The sequence below is a fragment of the Carex rostrata genome, chromosome 8 (genome assembly GCF_964058835.1).
Source record: "Carex rostrata chromosome 8, lpCarRost1.2, whole genome shotgun sequence".
NCBI lineage: Eukaryota > Viridiplantae > Streptophyta > Magnoliopsida > Poales > Cyperaceae > Carex > Carex rostrata.
Window position 1 is genome coordinate 14,199,863 of NC_135925.1, and position 22,211 is coordinate 14,222,073.

Here is a 22,211-nt window from a genome sequence, read left to right on the forward strand (position 1 = left end):
CTCCCCACAGCAGCCACATGCCTCCTTAGCACCCCCATTGATGGGACTACAACTGGATTTGATAATGACAAATTTTGAATTCTTCAAAGGGTTGTCTTCTCATTACACCGTGTTTCTGAAATGAACACAACTATAGCTCTAGTAGAGCGAAGACATCTATTTAACGTGGACATTGTGGAGCCTCTGCTGCCCTGACAATTCCATGAGAAGAAACTCATATAGATAATGCCGGCAAATTTTGTCCTGCTGCTCTTGGCCTTTTGACATGCTCTCCATCCAAATGTAGTGACAGAGAGTATGAAGTAGGGTTTGGAAGTTCGTTTTCCATCTAACCACCAAAAAAAGAATTCGAGCTCCCATCAAACCTCGGATTAGATACTCCATATGATCTTTTATTATTTGCAGGCACTGCATGTGTAAAGGCCCGAGCACCTGGGCTATATTGTATTTGCCCACTTGTCCTGGCCTCTGTAGCAACATAGTCAACCTCGCATGGTCATTACAGCCAGACATTTCATGCCCTAATTTCCCACAGAAGAAACATATTCTAGCGACCTTCTCATAGTGACAATGCACAATCACCAATCTAAGGAAATGATGCTACATTGTTAGAGTGTTTTTGAGTGATTGGTCCAGCTTAACTAGCACTTTTTGCTTTATGAATCTTCTTCTATTCACAAACACCTGATTGAAGAGTGAGATGGGCGTACCAATGTCTTGAGTCAGGATCTTCACCCCTTCTTCAGTTAGCCAGTTGACTGGGACATTGAATATTTGAAGCCAGACTTGGTCATACTCAATGTGCTCCACTCGAAGGTTAGAGTGGGAATTTACCTGACGTGCTGCTGCAAGGTTGCCACGAAAAGTCCAGAGCCCAAACAAGAGCACCGTGTCCATATCCACCTGGTTGGTGAACTCCACCATATAGCAATTCTGGGAAACCTAGCAGAACACAGTGTGATGGTCCATATTCCAAGCTTTTGACATGGACTCAGAGAACAAATTGTCGAGAACAATCCTGTTAGTTACTTTTATAACCAAGAGAGGAGAAGACATCAGTAGAGTATGAAACACAATCAGTACAAGATGAAAGCCAACTAGAAGAACATGAAAGACAACCAGTACAAGATGAAAGACAGCTAGAAGAAGATGAATCACATCTAGTTGAAGATGAAAAACTACAAGTAGAACATGAAAAACAACTAATAGATGATGAAAGACAACTTGAAAAAGAAAAAAAATACAACTAGAAGAAGATGAAATACAACCAGTAGTAGATGAAAGACAACTAGTAAAATATGAAATACAGCTAGTATAAGACGAAAGACAACTAGAAGAATATGAAACACGACTAGTAGAAGATGAATGACAATTAGTGGAAGATGAAAGACAACTAGAAGAAGATAAAAGACAACTAGAAGAATATGAAACACGACTAGTAAAGGATGAAAGATAGCCAGTAGAACATGAAAGACAACAACAAGAAGATGAAAAACAACTAGTTAATGATGAAAGACAACTAGAATAATATGAAAGATAACTATAAGAAAATGCAAGACAACTAGAAGAAAATGAAAAACAACCAGTAGTTGATGGAAGACAACTGGTAGTAAATGAAAGACAACATGTGGATGTTGGTCCCAAAGACACTTAGAGGGGGGTGAATAGGTTTTTTTTTTACTTTTAATTTAAGTTATAAATCCCTAGTGTGTCTTATAGTTATTATTAGCGGAAACTAGAATAACTTTATTCTAAACTAAAATATAAAATAAATAAATTAAATATTAGAGTTTAGAGACACTTGACACGAGAGTTGTTTACAGAGTTCGGCACTAACGCCTACATCTCCGGGACCCGCGACCTTTGAGATGGCGCGTCTTTCTTTACCCAATGAGAAAGGAATACAAGGTGGAACCGGTGAGCCCTTACAATCTTCTGGAAAGTAACACGGCCCGAGCATGAGCACTAAAGGCTCAAAGAAAATAATCCGAACAACAAATAGTTCAAGGATTGCAAGGTGAGCACAAGGCTCAAGGTGGTAGTTGATTTGATCGCATAGGATCACTCTAGGAGTTGTTGTATTGATTGAATAAGCTTGAGATTGATTGTGAGTATTGAAGTTTAAGTGCACAAGCAACAACGGCTTTCTCTAGATCTGAAAATACGAAATATTGAAGTTGGGGGCAGCTAGAGGTGAATTCCAAACCTTGGTATGGTTTCTATTTATAGAGAGCTAAGAAAAAAAAATTAAGTGGTGTTGACCATTGCAACGGTACAGGGACTATTACAACGGTAGGTTAATTTGAACAGGTTTGGATTATGGACCCATAAAGGTACATTACGGTGCCCAACGTTAGGATTCCACTGCAATGGTTCGGCAACGGTAGATGACCATTGCAACGGTCCTCACAACGGAAGTCCTCTGGAATGCTGACCGTCAGGTGACGGTTCTGATCGATTTAAACCGTCACAAACTCAGGTGAGAATTTATTTATTCCGTTGCAACGGTAGGCCTCACTTAGGTCAGTCTCAACCTTATTTTACCAATTTTACAAATAAATTGTCCTTAATCTTGAGTTAATTCTTTTGTTGTCCAATATCTTGTGCTGCATGACTACATCCTTGATGTTATATTGCAGTTCATTAATTCATCATTGATGTGTATTTATTGAATCTTCAATTGTCATGAACCTGCACAATGTCTTAAGAAGAAAAACTGTAAAATGCAATTTATGTATGTTTTGCAAATCTAGTCAAACAGACAAGTAGATTATAACACAAGCCAACAGTGGAACATGAAACAAAACTAAGATAAGATGAAAGACTACTAGAAGAAGATGGAAGATAACTAGTACATCAGGAAAGACAAATAGTAAAACATGAAAGACAACTTGAAAAGGATAAAAAATAACTAGAACAAAGATGAAAGACAACCAGAAGAAGATGAACAACAACCAGAAAAAGATAAAAGACAACTAGTAATGCTCGCCGTCGCCCCAGTTATGGACCTAACCAGACTGGGAGAATCTAGGTTCAACCCCCCCCCCCACTCGGTCAGTGGGGGACTCCCTGGCAGGATGCCTTGGTTATCATGTCGCTCTATGAGGCAGTCAGACCACCTGCCCCCATGGCCAACTCGGAGCACTCTTGGAATAAGGCTCAGATGATAACAATCGATCATGAGATAGAGAGTGGTCTTAGTTGAGCCCCTTAATCCATTCTGGGAGACACTAACCAGTATACTTATGTCGGAGATCGCTTTCCTAAAATAAGGAGTCAGGAGGACCCGGTTGCAAAGTGGAAGGGGGTCTGGCCTAGTTTGAGTTTGCCAGGGCAGAATGGTGAGTGAGAGATGAGTTTCCCAGTAAGAGGAATCTCCTTCTAGGTCATCCTGCGTTGTCCATTAACCGATATCGGGGACCAATCTGCCTGGGAGCCATCGTACCTGGCATATAGGTGGTTCGTAAACAGTCGTTGAGGTGGTGGCATGTGTCCATCGATGGCCATGAAGAGGATAGTGTAGTTGAGATCCACCATTATCCTCTCGTGTTCCTCCTATGGTGATGGAAACCAATGCAGGATGTCTAGCCTAGTTGATTCGAGTTTGGGTAGGGGGTAGACATGACGGGAATAATAGCTGAGAAGAAGGGGAGTAATGGTGAAGGAGAAAGGTAAAAAGGGGCAAGCAGCAAGGTGCTTAAAGAGGATCATCGGAGAAGAAACGGCAAGAAAAATCCATTTAGTCAGTTAAGGTAAAATTTCTGATGCCAATGGGCAGCCATTTCTACTTGTATGTACGTTAGAGCTCTACTGTTTCAAATTACGTCATAGGATTGAAAACGAAGCGATCAATTTATAATTTTATATATACAACAGTATCCTAATTCTAAATCAGATAGATCCGGTTTTGGGAAAAGATATGGACTCGTGCCAATAATACTTGGGTAGATTTTAATAAAGCTTCAGTAATTATGCAAGCAAGCTGCATCTTACAAACTTATAGCTGATAAAAAAACTAAAAACGAAAGATAGAATCCTTTAGCGCTAATACAACATCAAAAATTCCAGGAAAACAACAAATTATATATTAAACGCAAAGAATCGGACAGGCTACAGGTTTTACTTTTCCAAATAAAACAAAGGAGAATTCGTTTCCTTTTCTTTAAATTAACTATAGCACATCTTGAATCCATGTAAACCCACAAAAATCCAACAAAAGAAACAACTAACGCATCTCAAAGTAATATTAGTTCATTTCTGGAAAGCAAAGATTATTTTAGAATAATCTAAAATTCTAGACCACTATCCTTGCTTTAATTATATTTACAGTTCTCTTTGTTAGCAACTAATAGTCTCATAAAAAATCTACTGGTGGTGGCAAGTTGAGATCTGGTAAGTTGAAACCATCCTCTGCTCCTTGGTTTTGAGAAGTTTGATCTAGATTTTTTTCATTTGATGGTCCAGCTTCTGTTGTATCCAATCTTGCCTGGATAAATTTAGATAGTTTGCTTAAGTCAATAAGTTACAGCAAATAAGAATGTTTAGACTAATTTTTATAACATAATGGTTAAAAGATGAAAGATACGAGTATCTTAGTTTAAGCTAATATAATTATGACACGTTACAAAAGCAGCTGTTCTATAGCAATTACAAAATCATTAACGCAGAGCTGAAATATATATATATTATGGTGACATGTGTACAGAAAAATTAGTTGGGTGTAACAACAATGCAACAACCAACAAAAAGGATTTATTAGGTGGGTATCATATCAAATTTTAATTATTTTATCTTAATATCAGATATTAGGGTTTGGATTACCAGACTTAACTCAGGTCAACAAATACTAGATTAATAAAAAAAATTGAGAAAAATACTAGATTAATAATGATAAACATTGTTTGGAGGGTGCATGTTCAATGAATACAGTCTATTGGTACATTAATTAATTACATTAACTGAATCTTAGTGAACATAGTTAAGAGTTAGGAGGGTGCATGCTCTATGGATGCATTCTAATACAACAACTTGAATCACAAGCCAGAAGTCAGGCTCAGTCTCACGTGCCAAACTGCCCTCCCTTTTAAATGATAATAATTTAAGTTAAGCTAATAATATCTCAACAAGGGTACCGTATGAATAAAATAATTTAAGTTACCTCCATAGAATGATTCTCCTTTGAAAGAACAATACAAGCTGTTTGCAGCTGCTCTGCCTCCTGAGGAATATATACCAACTATATTAATAACTAATTTGTTCCTTACAAAAGAGAAAACATCCTAATAATAAACTATATTATATAAGAAGTCTTGAGAATACCTTCAGAAGCAACTTATTTTCCTGCTCAAGGGACCGGACCTCCTCTTGCATCTCTGGAAGCCTCTGCATAAAAATTAGAATTCGCTTGATTAAAACTAAGACAGCCAATTATTCAAACATGAATTTAGATGCAATCAAAGATATAAACATTATTTATTCTTTCTCTGTTTACACCACTAAAGACTGTAACTCGTATGTCAGGTTTGGTGTGGGATGGGGGCCAAAAGGTTAAAAGAGCGTATATGCATTCACACCTTCCGACCAAACAAAAGGCATGTATACTGGGTGTTTATTATTTTCCCAACTGCCTCCATCAGTCAGTGTTAGTCCATTGTGGACCGAGAGGTATTAATGCGTCGGTCCATAAAACAACAGGCCTAAGGAAAAATTATTGCTCACAGGAGGGCACGAAATCACAGGAAACAGACTTTTCGGGGAAGCAAACTACATTCAATGCAATATTTTCAAAGATATGGTTGTTCTCCACCAAAATATGAACGCCCTCCAAGAGCGTGATTGACTGATTGTTCTTCAAAAATAGAAACCAAATTTCTAAATTCATCTGTCAGTAAATAGAAACCACAATCTTCCTCCGAGATTTTAACTTTATTGTGCAATTAAAATAATTTCGAAAACACACAAGGTGAAGGTACCATCTCAAATTGTAAACAAACTTGAGAGAGAAAAAGTAGAAAAAGGGGGAGAGAGAGAGAGAGAGTTTGATGTTACCATTTTCTTCCTGGGACGCTGAGTACCGTTGGATCTGGGAGCCTGGACTCGCAAACTCAACGGCGGTCGCGCATTGTATTCCGCCTACAATCCCAAAAGGAAGACAAAAGTAAAAGGAAAAGCGAATCAGAAACGTCACGTGTCATAAGCCGAATGGATGGATACATCCACCCTGCACATGCAACGCATGCTTTTTGACCAAAATTGCATCCAGCGTTCGGCCCAATCAAATGTGGCATTTTTTAACAACACAAAGATGAAGCGACTAGAAAAACCCTTAAACATTGGATCTAGCATTCTAGCTTCATTTCTCCCCTTTCACACAAAATTGGATAATAGCGCTAAAAGATGAGCGCCACGGAAAAAGAAGTTGTGGACTTGATGCCTAAATTATCTTCCAAGTAAAAGTCAAACAGAAAAGTTGAAATGCGCGATATATATATAATAAGTAATTTTAAATTGGAAAACAATAAGAGGTGGAGATGTGTACAAAAAAAATAGTGCAACAATAAGAGGCGATGGGGGCGAGAAATCAGAAGAAAAAAAAAGCCAACAATGACAAACGCGCCTGCTTGAACAGACAGAGAAGAATATTTCTGTATGAATTCCAAAAAGAAAAATGATTTGTTTTACGAATGTACAGATACGTGGCAACTTCTCATTGGCTAAAAGTAACATTCCCAGCAATTACAGACCTTCCAAGGAAAACTGGACGCCCGCAGTAGATTCTTCTAACTTTCGCTATCTATAAAAACCGGAGAGGTCCGCTCCCCTCGTTTCTTATCTTCTTATTTAAGGGATATTATCTGACACGTTGGCCCGCACCGATCCATCAGTTGGATTGCTCTCCAGTTCTCAGATAAAAAAAATGAAAACCACGGTTCAAAAATTGAAAGAAGGGGGGTCGCCAGTTCCGTTCAAATCGAGGCGATTGACACGTCATGGATAATGAATGAAAATAGGAAATAGAAATAATAAAAATAAACAACCTCTCTTGGTGGAGTAAAGAAGGAAGACCTTTTTATATTTTACGAGAAAAGAAGTCCTGAATCGCCTAGAATTTGTCAATTCCTGCCTCCAGACCCGCTGACTGTTGTCAGAGACTGGGACCCATTATTCCGACTCATCATGCGTACCAAAGACTATTCGTTCGCCTTGGGATAAAAAAAATAAAAAAAAGAAGGAAACGACCGAAGCGAAAATGAGAAAAGAAATCATTAGTAATTAACACTGGAGAAAACCGCGAACCTAGAAAGAAGGAAGATAGTGGAAGACTTTCAGCCCAATCCACCAGTGTACAACCTTTTACAATATTACCCTCCAGAGGAAGTAGTCAACCTACCTAACCAGCTAGCCAAAAACAATTCTCCAAGCAATTACCAAAAATTATTTTACAGAATTGCCTGGCCCGTATCCGTATATATTTTTAGCTATCTTTGTCACGGAGATGAGATATCCTCGTGATAAAACCGACGCTGTTCATTAAAGCACTATCTTTCCTTTTTGCGAAATTTAAAAAATAATACAGTTTTTTTTTTCATTTAGGAAATTAATATAAAGAACAAAAATAAGTAATATAGTATGAACGAAATTGAAAGACAAAAAAAGTTGCTTAACTCGAGGGCAAAGTGGTCAAAACCATTTAAAGAAAAAGGAAAAAGAACAAGACGCTAGTTAAAGGTACCTAAAAGGAGAACAAAAAAGAATTACGATAGGAACTAACTAAATAAACGCAGATCTAAGTTCAACATTATTCAAGCAACTTTTTGCAGGTAAAAAATCGATCAGGAGAGGGGAATATAAAGACAAACGCAAAACAGCCAGTATATGTACCGATGTTGAGACCATGAAATTTGTCTCAGGAAATGCGCCCATGAGCGCGAAAAAGATAACCGGAAAAAGAAATAAAAAAAAGAACAAAATAAGAAAGAAACACTTCAAATCTAGTACCTTTGAAGAAGAAGCAGAGGTGGGACGGGAGATCCGTCCGGATGCGGAGGCAAAACGGCGAAGATCCTCCGGTGAACTCGATCCGCTCGTCGAGGTGCCGGAGCCGCCACTCAGGTCGAATGGGGAGCTGGGACTCAATCGCATCGTAATCTCTTTGACGCTCGCATCCCGGCGTGAACGCTTTCCTTTCAAGGCCGATGGCCACGTGAGCCCCGCGACGAGAGTCGGAGGAGGACGCGCCGACAGATTAGCCCGAGATAGTTCCAATAGTATCTCTGCTGCGGTCGCGTCAGCGGCCTCTGAAGGTCCAGATGAGGTGGCGCCTTTGTTGAACATGGAGATAAAGATGAGTAGAGAGAAACCCTAGAGGGAAGGTGAGAATGAGATGGAGGGGACGAGGGGTGGAAAGGCAGAGAGAGAGAGAGAGAGAGAGAGAGAGAGAGAGAAGGCGTGAGAAAGAGAGAAAGGGAAACAGAAGGATTGGCGTGGCGCCGGGGGTTTTAAAGGAGGGAATAAAAGATGCAAAAAAATTATTTAAGAGCGTGTTTTGTTTCCCATCCCCAAAATGCACCAGCTTCCGTCGAGTTGCAGCGATGATGCGCAGTACCTTAATTAGAAAGTATATATTTATCAATTATCACCCCGGTGAGATGTGCATAGCCACAAGCTTCTGCTACTTTTACTGCAACTCTGCAATAGCATCAGATCTGTCCAGATAATTTTTCTTATTTCGTGAATTACTAATTTTCCCTTTCAAGCATTCCAATTACGGAATTGAAAATCAATAACGAAGATTAGATTAAAATAAACTTATCATTGTTTTCTTCAGTTCAAACTTCAAACTATATTAATATTAGTTTAGCATCTTAAAGAAAAATCATGCATTCTTTTCATTATTTCAAATCTTGGGTGCCATCTTGGAGATGAGAAAGAATTCTCGGAGACCTGAAAGCTCTTTTATGAAAGCAAATCGAAGATCTGTTTCAAGATAAATGCATTGGTCACCCGCGGTGGTTAACGACTTATTACTTTTACTTACTTTTATTTTTATCCTTACAAATACAAATAGTAATAGATGTCTTTTTTTATATCGAAAGTCTCTAATAATCAGTTGTTTACTTTCGTGACATCAAAACCATTATTTGGAAATAATGGTAAATAATGGATGATAAAATAATAATAATAATAATAATAATAATAATAATAATAATAATAATAGGAAAAGAGACCGACCCACTCCTATAGGCTATAGCAACGCTGAGGTGGGACCGCCTCTGCTGCTTATCATGTGAAATTCTCACGTCAACCTGGTGCACCAATCACTACCATCGCTTTTGCAATTCCTTGAGAAAAATTATTTGGTCTCATACTGTCATTATTATATTAAAAAGATCGTGTCTAATTTGATTTTAGAAGTTATCATAACTGTAATAGAGAATACTTGAAAGTTTCATTAGTATACTAATCATTGTTATATCAATATGAATAAATTGTTTTTTTTTTATTTATTTCTTTTATTGTTGGCGACGAGTATTCTCGGTGGCCAGCTTATTATTGAATATAATATATAACAATGAGTTATAATAATGAGTTTTAACAATGAGTATTCTCGGTGGTCACATGTTATGTTAATGTTTAAAGTTAAAAATATTAAAAGTATAGGCACTTTTAATTAATGAGTAATCCGGTCTAAATTTGTTTTTAATGTTTTATGAACCGATTTTTTTATTATATCCAAAAAATAAATAAAATTTAAAAAATATCCAAACCCCGACAGTATTTTCAAAACTATCCAAACCGAAAAAAAAATTTCGGATTCAACATAAATAGCCGGAAAAAAAATTCCGGAAACTCTATCCCAAAATTGGAAAAAAAAATTTCCGGTCTCCAATTCCGGAAATATTTTTTCAGGGTTTTGATCCCAAAATCGAAAAAAAAAATTCCGGAAATGGAATTTCTCAATTTTTTATAAACTCATTTACATATATACATATACATATTTATATATATAGAGAGAGAGAGAGAGATGAGCTACGCTACTCCATGAAGTAAAACACGTTGGTGCTCCACGCCGCTATATTTTTATTTTGAAAATCCAAACGACCGATCCGAACCGTTCATCTTGTTCTCCATATTAATATGTGCTTGGAGACCAAATTTTACATTTTTTGGAATTTGTTTACTATTTATTAAGCATTTTTGAAAATTGCTGATCCGATGGTCCAGAAAATTTTACTGTTTTTTACTGTTCACACCAAAACATCAAATTTAAAAAATGCTTAATAAATAGTACAAAAATTCCAAAAAATGTAAAATTTGGTCTCCAAGTACATTTCAATATGGATTAAAAGTTGAGCGGTTCGGATCGATCATTTGGACTTTCAATATGAAAATACGGCGTGGCGTACCAACGCGTTTTACTCCATGGAGTAGCGTAGCTCATCTCTCTCTCTCTCTCTATATATATATATAGAGAGAGAGAGAGAGAGAGATGGGCTATGGTGCATTGCAATGCATGGGCACCCTTGTGCATTAGACTATAAATCACCGATTCAATGTCCAAATGACAGATCCAAACCGTTCATCTTGTTCTCCATATTAATATGTGCTTTGAGACCAAATTTTACATTTTTTGGAATTTTTTTACTATTTATTAAGCCACTTTGAAAATCTGAAAATCTGAAAATCTGGGTAAACAGTAAAAAATTCTGGACTACCGGATCGGCGATTTTCAAAGTGGCTTAATAAAATAGTAAAAATTTGACTTTTCAAAGTGGCTTATATATAGAGATGTATTATATTATATATACAGAGAGTGACTAATGTGCATTCGAATGTATATGGGCTGAAATACATACGATTCAAATTTGACTTTTCAAAATCCAAACAATCGATCTAAACCGTTCATCTTGTTCTCCATATTAATATGTGCTTGGAGACCAAATCTTACATTTTTTCTGAATTTTTTTTACTATTTATTAAGTATTTTACAAAATTGTTGATCCAACGGTTGCTGCAAAAAAAAATTCCGATTTGAATAGTTTTGAAAATACCGTCGGGGTTTGAATGTTTTTTTAAATTTTATTTATTTTTGGATATAAATAAAAAAATCGGTTTACGAAGCCAACGACATAGACATAGGTAAATTTTGACTGTAGACCACGTCTATCTGTTTCAATTTTCTAGGACGCGACGCTGGTGTGGGACCGTTTCTTAACTGATCGTGTGATAGTTGCAAGTGAAAGACTAAAATAGCCCCAGCTCAACTAGTGTAAGCGGAATTCCTTTCCAGGATATCTTTGTCATTTCCGAAGCGTAGGTCGCAAGGTATGAAGCTGCCCAGGGTGGGGTACTGGTGTGCCTAAGCTTCTCTCCGTTTGGTTTTATTAGTACTGGATCAATCCAGTTAAACGCAATAATTTGGAATTTGTCACGAGAGTATTTTTTATCTCCATTTGTTCTAAAATTGTGGGGCATACCCCTGGTCCCCTCCCTGCATGGGTTCTCGTGAGAGTCGAGTGGAGACTGGAGACGAGGTGGACTGTCCATCCTTCTATTTTAAATAAAATCATTATATGAATTTAGAAGACATGACGTAAAAATTGCCTCTCAATGTTAATAATTATAATATATTAAATTAAATGAGACATTAATTAAATGTATTAATGCATACACATGACATAACGCAAAACGAATGCATTTAATGAAACTTTTATGTATAATATTCCAAGTATTTGTTCAATTTTAGATTTTAGATTTTAGATAGATAAATCTCTGTTTGTAAAGGGACGCAAATTTAAACATTATTTCACAGTTTTTTGTGAGTTTAAGATTATAAATTTGACCTGAATTTAATTAACATAGGAATTACAATTGGGGTTTGTAAATATATTTTTGCATAATATTTCTTTTGCATCTGTTTTCGAACAAATTTATACACAAGTGACGACGTAATATTAGTAGTCAAATTTGAGTATATAATAGTAAAGAATATTATAAAAATTGACTTAAAATTCAAACAAACACATATATAATTTATTATAAAAACAGTATTCTAGGAGAATTTTGAGTATAATATATACTTTGACATTAATTATTTGTTAGTTTTATTCAACAGTCTCATACAATGCAGAGTGGATGTAGTGGCGTAGTCTGAATTTTTGTTAGGAGTAGCAAAAATCTTTCTAGTACAACTAATTACTACTTAGATATTTATGAAACTATTAACATATTCTTGTAATTTCATTTCAAATCATCAGCTCTATTTTAGATTTTTGCCAATTGCCTCAAAAACTATTACATATTTGCACAATTGCGCCTAATAGTTGATTAGTTATGCTTGCATATTAAAATTTAAAATCAAACCAGTGGACACTTGTTTCAGGCTTTCAGTTGGAAACTTGCTTCTGCATAAATGCACAATTAATTTAACCAAGCAAATTATAAGAGAAATAAATGAAGAATTCTGGTTGAAACATGAACTAACGGAAAAATAAGAAATATGGGACTGTTATCCATTAATTAATTAAATCAATAGTTCAAGAAACAGGTTGAGAACAAAATAGCTATATTAAGTGTCTGAGCAAAACAAGTTTTGTTAAATTTAACGATTAATTGAACCTCTAGCTGTTCAATCAGTGACGAAGAAGAATAAATTTCCAAAAAAAAAAATTAGGATTAGAGGCTTAGAGTTAAGAACAAATAGAAGAGCCGGAGGCAGTATCAGTCATGGTGTCGGCGATTAATTAGTAGTAAAGTGGAGATGCAATCTCCTTCGCACGCTCCATTTTCTCCTCCAATCTCCTCAGGCGATCTCTTCGTGCACGCTACTTTTTCTCCTCAACAATCGCCTAATTAATCGTCTAAGATTTCTATCTCGGTATCTCCGCGATTCTTTTTCACAAAATGATAGTTAGTGGTTTTGGACATAGAAAGGTAATGAATATATATATATATATATAACAAGGCTTGGGTGGTATGGATAGCATAGAGGGTTACGGTGTTACGGCTCAATATTCGAGTTTTCAAAATTCTAACGGTCGATCCGAACCGTTCATCTTGTTCTTCATATTAATATGTGTTTGGAGACCAAATTTTATATTTTTTGAAAAAAAATTTTACTATTTTTTTAGATAGGTAGAAAATCGCTTGATCTAAAAAATTATGCATCATTCAGATATTTGATTTTCTACCTATCTAAAAAAATAGTAAAAAATATCCAAAAAATGTAAAATTTGGTCTCCGAACACATATTAATATGGAGAACAAGATGAACGGTTCGAATCGACCGTTCTGATTTTAAAAACTTGAATATTGAGCCGTAGCACCGTAGCCCTCTATGCTATCCATAGCATCCCAGCCTTACTATATATATATATATATATATATATATATATATATATATATATAGTGTGGCTAATTTGCTACCGGAAGCACTTCGGCCGAGGTGCTTCCGGGGTTATATTTTAGTGTGTGATGATCAAACAACAAATCTAAACTATTAGATGTTCAATATATTATAAAATCTGCTTGGAGACCAAATTTTACATTTTTTGGAATTTTTTTACTATTTATTAAGATGGTTTGAAATCGCTGTTTTTTAATGGTGCAGAATTTTAATAAAAACAACGATTTTCAAACCATCTTAATAAATAGTAAAAAAATTCAAAAAAATGTAAAATTTGGTATCCAAGCAGATTTTATAATAGATTGAACATCTAACGGTTTAGATTTGTTGTTTGATCATCACACACTAAAATATAACTGCGGAAACACTTCGGCCGAAGTGCTTCCGGTAGCAAATTAGCCACACTATATATATATATATATAGGCTGTGGCTAATTTGCTGCCGGCAGCATTTCTGTCGGCGGTGCTGCCACTGTTTTTTCTATTTTTTGTTGTTCAAACGACAAATATAAACCGTTAGATGTTTAATCTATATTATAATCTACTTGGAGACCAAATTTTACATTTTTTGGAATTTTTTTACTATATATTAAGCTGGTTTGAAAACCGCTGATTTCAATGCTGCAGAAATTTACTGAAATCAGCGGTTTTCAATCCAGCTTAATATATAGTAAAAAAATTCCAAAAAATGTAAAATTTGGTCTCCAAGTAGGTTATAATATAGATTAAACATCTAACGGTTTGGATTTGTTGTTTGGACATCACACGGCTAAATATAGCCCCGGCAGCAGCTCTGCTGAAATGCTGCCAGCAGCAATTTAGACAGACCCTATATATATATATATATATAACGAAAATATAAGAATTTGGACCGAAATAAATATATCAAGTATTGGGCTAATCAGAGCTCAGGAGTAGGCAAAATTAATTTTAGAAGTAGACAAATTAAAGTCCGTTTTAGAACTGGATCCAATTAAAATTTTGATTTCTAGAGTATGCATCTACCTATTCCCGTTGCATACTACCTCCATCCATGAGTGAATAAATATTAGCAGTCACACACAACACAATACAAATGCAATTTGATATATAAGTTTGATTTGTGCTTGTGTTAATGATATTATTTAGATATTATCTGATAATTTTGGTAACTCAGGACAAAAAATATCGCATAATTTTGATAACAATGCGAATAGACACGGAAATGCACTGTAAATATTTTTTTCATTAAAAAATATGCATATATATATATATATATATATTTTTGTGTTGATCCATCTTGGCACAAATAAATTTATCCACGTGTTAATTAGGGTACAACGAAGACATATTTACAAATTTTTATAATCAAGATAATAAATGTGGTAAAAATTGATTAAAAATATGAACAAACAGTCACGATATATATATACTCTTTAAATGCATTTCCGGCAGAGAATTCTTCATATATAATTATTGATGTATCTGATTGATTTAGCACGAATAGGTTTATGCACGAGTGTGATAATGATATATATATATGTATTCAACGGGTCAAAAGTTGAAATTGAAATTGAAATTGAAAATTTTCTTGAGTGGAATTGGTCGAATACCGATCGAATTAACGTGTTTAATTATCGTCCACCGTACGTAACATATAATATAATATAATATAATATAATATAATATAAGCGATTTGTAACCTTTTCCAACAAGTTTAGTCTGCTTTCTCTTCTTCAGGTTCAGGGTCCCACGCTTACAGTTACATTACATTACAGGTTATTTATCTCCTCCTTAATTGGTCCCCACTCCCCAGTCTCCACCAATACCATTAGGAAATTAATAGGAATTCATAGCACCTGAGGGCTGACTCGGATTGGTATCGGATCAAAATATATTCTCGCCTTCTCTTGGCCATGGCGAGGAAATATAAATCTTCATTTTAATTTTAATTAAAGAAATGAATATATATATACAAGTACTAAAATATTCAACATGTCTAAAATTTAATAACATCTAATTAATCTATAAAAATGAACAAGTTCCAATTTCCAATATTTAAAAAATGAAGATCATGTTATCTCAACAGCCGATTTTTTTTTAAAATACCCCCCAAAAAAATTATTTTATTAAAAATAACCAGGTTTTGAGTGGAATTTTAAAAATACCCGGGTCGCAGATTTTTTTCTAATGCCTCCATTTTTTGTGCCTCCATCATGCCTCCATTTTTAAAAACTTAAATAACTCAAAGTTTAAAACTTAAACGTCAAAATAAAACCGTTAGATGTAATCTATGTTATTTTCTCTATGTGCCCATAAAAAATTATCACATTTTGATTTTGCTTTTATATGAATTAATAAGTTGAAAAATCAATGTCTAGAAATTATCCATGCTTTTATATAATTTTCTGAATTTTTTTACTATTTATTAAGCCACTTTGAAAATCGCTAATCCAACGGTTTTACTGTTTTGTGCAGCCACCGTTGGATCAACAATTTTGTAAAATACTTAATAAATAGTAAAAAAATTCATAAAAATGTAAAATTTGGTCTCCAAGCAGATATTAATATGGAGAATAAGATGAACGGTTCGGATCGACCGTTTGGATTTTGAAAACTCGAATATTGAGCCGTAGCATAGAGGCCACTATGCTATCCATAGCACCCCAGCCTAACTCTATATACATATACATATATTATATATACATATAATATTATATATACATATAATATTATATATACATATACATATATTATATCTACATATACATATACTAGTAATCGTGCCCGTGCATAGCAACGGGAGCAAATTATGTAGTAGAAAACATTAAGTTCCTTAATAAGGAGGAGAGATAATTTAAATCAAATTTGTAGAGAAAAATAGTTAAATACTATATTTATCTACAAGATAACACATGTGAACTCTAGTGTAGTAGTAATAATTTTGGCACCAATAGAACCCAATTGGGTTCGAATCCCGCCTTCAGCAGAAAAAAAGAAAAAGGGTGCGCGGTGCACAGGCTCGGTCCGCAAGTGCCGTGTGTGGTTCAGAGGCGCGGTCCACAGGTGCGGCACGCGGTCCACGGGCACTGGGATCATATGCGGCGCGACCAATGCATACTTAAGTGTTGAAGCTCATAATTTGGAAAATTAATCTATGTGCGATCTTGATATTCAACGGCTGAACATCATTTCGAAAAAAAACAGTAAATCAAGACCCTTGCAGGATCTAGACATTAAGCTCCTTAATAAGGAGGAGAGATATACATATATTATATTATATATACATACACATATATTATTAAAAAAAAATCAAACCATGGATATTTTCTTTCTCCAAACTCTAAAAAATAAAAAATCCGGACCGCAGAAAAATCTGCGCTCGGAATAAAAAAAATCTAAAAAAAAAAATTCGGGGTGCAAATTTTTTCCGCGGCCCGGAATAAAAATTCCGGAGCGCAGAAAAAATCTGCGACCTCGGTATTTTTAAAATTGCACTCAAAACCGGGTTATTTTTAATAAAATATTTTTTTTGGGTATTTTAAAAAAAATCGGTCTCAACAGCTCCTACTAGATCTCCTTGGAATCTGAGTTCACTATACCTACCTGACATGTTGGGCCCACGCTTCATTCTATTCTTCCCGATCGAGTTAGGGTTTTTGACTTTTGTCCATCTTGTTAAATCGATGCATATGTACGTACGTACGTATTTGCTGTTGACTGATGTAAGTAAGATAAGCCATCGATCTATCTGGCTTTATTATAAGTTGAGCAACTATTCTATTCTATTAGTATTTGCTCTCTCCTCTTTCTTTTCCTTTTTGAGCTGAGGTGGAGACCGTTAATAATGGCGACCTTGAAATTTTTTAACTGAAAGCATGTTCTCAAGATAGACATTGGATAAAATCCGGGCGGGCTAAACCCGGTCCGGTCCGTCCGTGTCCGGACCGGACCGTGCTCGTGTCATGGGTATTCACAAGTACACGGGTACACGGGCACGGGTATTAAATGGACCGGACCCGGTTTTTCGGAAAAAAAACCCGTGCATACCCGGACCGTAGTGCTCGTTAACCTGTGCCCGTGAGCCCGTGCCCGTGTACCCTATATCCGTGTACCCGTACCCGTTTATATTTTAAATTTCAAAATTTCCCTCCCACCGGACCGATCAAATCAAATTGGACCCGGACCGGTCGGACCCGTGCTGCCCCTGGTTTTTTATTTATTTATTAAATTTCAAATTTTATTCACTCTCCAATCAAAACTCTTTAAATATCCCCCTTTTCTACTCAATTTTTTCACATTCTATCAGTATCAAATTTTAATATTCTCAATTTTTAAATTTATTGTTTAAAAAAAATATAGTTGTAAATTTAATTCATTCTACAAATACGCAAATGGAATTACGAAGGTATCGAAATTACGAAGTTTCGGCACCTCTCGCAAGATTTTTCCTCGAGATTTAAAGGTTACATTTATTTCATGTTAGATTAACCGTTTTTTTTATTTATATCCAAAAATTAAATTAAATTTAAAAAAGTAACCAAATTATGGTTGAAATTTGAATAATATCCAAACCGATTATTGGATAACCGGAATTGGTGAAAAGTACCGGTTAACGGGTAACCGGATTTTTGAAATTGTCCGGTTGATGGCTAATCAAAAAGTTAGAATTTGTTCGGTTGATGGCTAACCGGGTATTTGTTCGATTAACAGAGCACCGAAAAGTTACTATTTTTTTTTTGGCGCGTGGAGGGGCCTGTACTGGGGTGTGGACGCGTGGCCTGCCCGTGGATACACTGTAGACTCGTGGGTTTTCATCTATTAAGGCTGGTGATGGCGTTGTGGGGGTCTTCATTTATTTTGCCGTTGTGGGTTTCAGAAGGCTCCGGGTGTGAGAAGAAGAGAAGAGGAGGAAAAGGAATTCTATCAGGTTTTTTTTTATTTTTGTAGAGTAAATTTAGTTTATGCTAGATTTATTGAATGTTAAGTAATTAGATTTGTTAGATTTATTTTATGTTAGATTTGTTAAGTAATTAGATTTGTTAGACTTATTAGATTTATTGAATATGCTAGATTTATTTAGTTTATGTTAGATTTGTTAGATGTGAAGTAATTAGATTTGTTTCGAATAGGTTAGATTTTATTTTTTAAATTCGGATTTATTTTTAATAGGTTAAAAAAAATGTTAGATTTATTTTTTTAAATATGTGAAGTTATTTGATTTGTTTTGAATATGTTAGATTTTATTTTTGAAATTTGGATTTATTTTTAATAGGATAAATAAATAGGATAGATTTATTTTTTGTGAATATGTTAAGTAATTAGATTTGTTTTGAATAGGTTAGATTGTATTTTTGAAATTCGGATTTATTTTTAATAGGTTAAAAAAAGATGTTAGATTTATTTTTTTGAATATGTGAAGTAATTTGATTTGTTTTGAATATGTTAGATTTTATTTTTGAAATTCGGATTGATTTGTAATAGGTTAAATAAATAGGTTAGATTTATTTTTTGTGAATATGTGAAGTAATTAGATTTGTTTTGAATAGGTTAGATTTTATTTTTGAAATTCGGATTTATTTTTAATAGGTTAAAAAAAGATGTTAGATTCCTTTTAAAAATGTTAGATTTATTTTTAACAGGTTAGATTTATTTTTGAAAATGTTAGATTTTTTTTTAATTCGGATTTATTTTGATTTTACATGTTAGATTTATTTTTAAATAGGTTACATTTATTTTAAAAATGTTAGATTTATTTTGAATAGGTTAGATTTATTTTTTAATAGGTTAGATTTATTTAAAAAAAAAAACAGAAATAAAAATAGAAATAAAAAAAGAAAAAATATACTGTTTTGGCCTCTGTTCCTGGCCAGAACAGGCTGTTTCGACCTTTGTAGAAAATACAGCTTTTCTGCAAAGGCCGAAACAAAGGCCGAAACAACATATTTCTTTTCTGTTTTTTCAATTCGGATTTATTTTTAATATGTTAAAAAAATAGGTTAGATTTTATGTTTAAATTCAGATTTATTTTTCCATATGGTAGATTTATGTTAGATTTATTTTTTCATATGTTAATTTTATCCGAATTCAAATGTAATATGTTAGATTTATGTTAAGTAATTAGATTAATTTTTGAATATGTTAGATTTCATTTTTTTCAATTCGGATTTATTTTTAATAGGTAAAATAAATAGGTTAGATTTATTTTTTGTCAATATGTGAAGTAATTAGATTTGTTTTGAATAGGTTAGATTTTTTTTTAATTCGGATTTATTTTTAATAGTTTAAAAAAAGACGTTAGATTCCTTTTAAAAATGTTAGATTTATTTTGAATAGGTTAGATTTATTTTTAAAAATGTTAGATTTATTTTGAATAAGTTAGATTTATTTTTGAAAATGGTAGATTTATTTTAAAATATTAGATTTATTTTTAAAAAATAGAAGTAAAAAAATATATACTGTTTCTGCCTCTGTTCCTGGCCAGAACAGGCTGTTTCAGCCTTTGCAGAAAATACAGCTTTTCTGCAAAGGCCAAAACAACTTGTTCCGGCCAGGAACAGAGGCTGAAACAGCATATTTTTTTCTGTTTTTAATTTCTGTTTTTTAAATTCGAATTTATTTTTAATAGGTTAAAAAAATATGTTAGATTTTATGTTTAAATTCGGATTTAGTTTTCAATATGGTAGATTTATGTTAGATTTATTTTTTCATATGTTAATTTTATCCGAATTCAAATGCAATATGTTAGATTTATGTTAAGTAATTAGATTTATTTTTTAATACGTTAGATTTCATTTTTTTTAAATTCGGATTTATTTTTAATAGGTTAAATAAATATGTTAGATTTATTTTTTGAATATGTTAAGTAATTTACATTTATTTTTTTGAATAGGTTTAGAAAATGATAACTCCTCATCACGAATCGGTGGAAGAACAAATCGTGAGATATTCGACCGATATTTTTGGCCCCAATATGCCACCACCTAATTATCCACAAAGTTATCAATCCAATTATCCTGATAGTTCCTCCCAAATGCCACCACCTAATTATCCACAAAATTATCAAAGAAGAGACCAAATGCTAGATTTAAATTATCAACAATCCCCCAAATGAGTGCACCGTATTATACTTCAAACGATCCAAACATGTATATTCCACAAGAAACACATCAACCGACACCACCGTATGCATATGGAGGTACTTCTTCTGTAGCATCAAGTCAATTCACGGACACTGCCCCTATAGAAGGTACTCCTTCGACAAGTGTCCCTGAAATTCAAGAAGAAAATGTCCCTCCTTCGACAAGTGTCCCCCCACAAGAACCAGCAGGAAAAAAGGCTAAAAGATGGCCCTATTGGACAAGAAATGGGGAGGGCACTATGCAATATCTACAATGTAAGGTAAAAAATTACAAGAAACCGAATTTTGAGTATAAAAAACATATTGGTATGACTAGCTTTAAGAGACATGCCAAAATGCACGAAAAAAAGGGTCAAGAACCAAGTGAAAATGCTGGACCGAGACAAATCTAAACCCTTGTGAATGCGGATGGTACCAGAACCAACCCAAAATTCGATGAATAAAAAATGCTTAGGGAATTGGCCCGGTACATTACCCATAAAGAACAACTAATAAGTATGGATGGTTGCCTGAGTTTTGCCCGGTTGGTCATTCGAGGGTGTGGTCAACCAATGTACAAGATGATCCATCATAAAAAGATGGTTAGTGAAATAAAAAAACAGTTTGCCAACATAAAAAATGAGCTGCAAGCTACATTTGCATACCAAAACAATAAGGTCTCAATTACCTCCGATATATGAACTGCCGGTAAACATGGACTCGGGTACTCTTGTATTACCGGGCATTGGATGGATGATAATTGGGTATTACAAAAAAGGGTATTAAGTTTTTGAGTGTTGGAATCCCCGCACACTGCAAATGTAATTTTCAAATCAATTATTGAGGTTTTAGATGAGTATAACCTTAAGAGGAATATGGATAACAAGATTTTTTTCTATATCATTCAATAACGCTAGCAACAACCTAGCTTCCATTGGGATTTTTAAACGGTCACTAAACCCGATTATGAATGATGAAATGTTTCACCAAAAGTGTGCTTGCCGTATATTTAATATCTCATTCAATAATGCTAGCAACAACCTAGCTTCCATTGGGATTTTTAAACGGTCACTAAACCTGATTATGAATGATGAAATGTTTCACCAAAAGTGTGCTTGCCGTATACTTAACCTTGTCGTGAAGGCGGGTCTTAAAACAGAAGTCGTAAACCTATTGATAATTAAATTTAAAGATGCTCTCAACCACATTGTTTCGAGCCAAGAAAGAAAACAACGGTTTGCGAGATTATGTGTCCATTATGGATTGAGCAAGTTGAAAGTACTTTGGAATATAGATACCCGTTGGAACTCTACCTATAGGATGTTAAACCGATGCCTTCCTTACAAAGCTGTCATAGGGGAGGCTTTGAGAGGCTCCATCCTCGAGGGATTGGCATTGGAACTCACCAACGGAGAATGAGAGCAACTAGAAAGGGTTAAAGAGTTCCTAGGAACCTTTTTTACAGCAATCGTCCAACTATCCTACTCGTACTCACTGACGTTATTTGAGTTGCTCAAACATCTCTATAACATCTCCAAGGTATATAGTGAATTGGAACAAGCTGAAACCCACGATAAATCTCTCATGCCGATCGTAGATGCCATGAAACAAAAATTTATAAAATATTGGGAAGATGTACCCCTCTTGGCTATTATCGCAAACTTCCTCAACCCGGCATACAAGAAGTATTACACGATCAAAGTAGTT

General features: G+C 34.5%; 1 protein-coding gene across 3 annotated transcripts; it reads right to left on the minus strand.

Moving 5' to 3' along the window:
• Positions 1-4,062: 4,062 nt before the first annotated feature.
• Positions 4,063-8,334, minus strand: LOC144558322 (uncharacterized). Of its 3 annotated transcripts, none has more exons than XM_078307140.1 (5): positions 7,999-8,334; positions 6,049-6,132; positions 5,320-5,382; positions 5,159-5,218; positions 4,063-4,486 (listed from the first exon to the last, which is right to left on the minus strand). In XM_078307140.1, the coding sequence occupies exons 1-5, from the start codon at positions 8,332-8,334 to the stop codon at positions 4,355-4,357; spliced, it is 675 nt and encodes a 224-aa protein (XP_078163266.1). In that variant the 3' UTR covers positions 4,063-4,354. The 3 variants fall into 3 exon arrangements, with proteins under 3 accessions (XP_078163266.1, XP_078163265.1, XP_078163267.1); XM_078307139.1 differs by having other exon boundaries at positions 5,320-5,385; XM_078307141.1 differs by lacking the exon at positions 6,049-6,132.
• Positions 8,335-22,211: the final 13,877 nt, after the last annotated feature.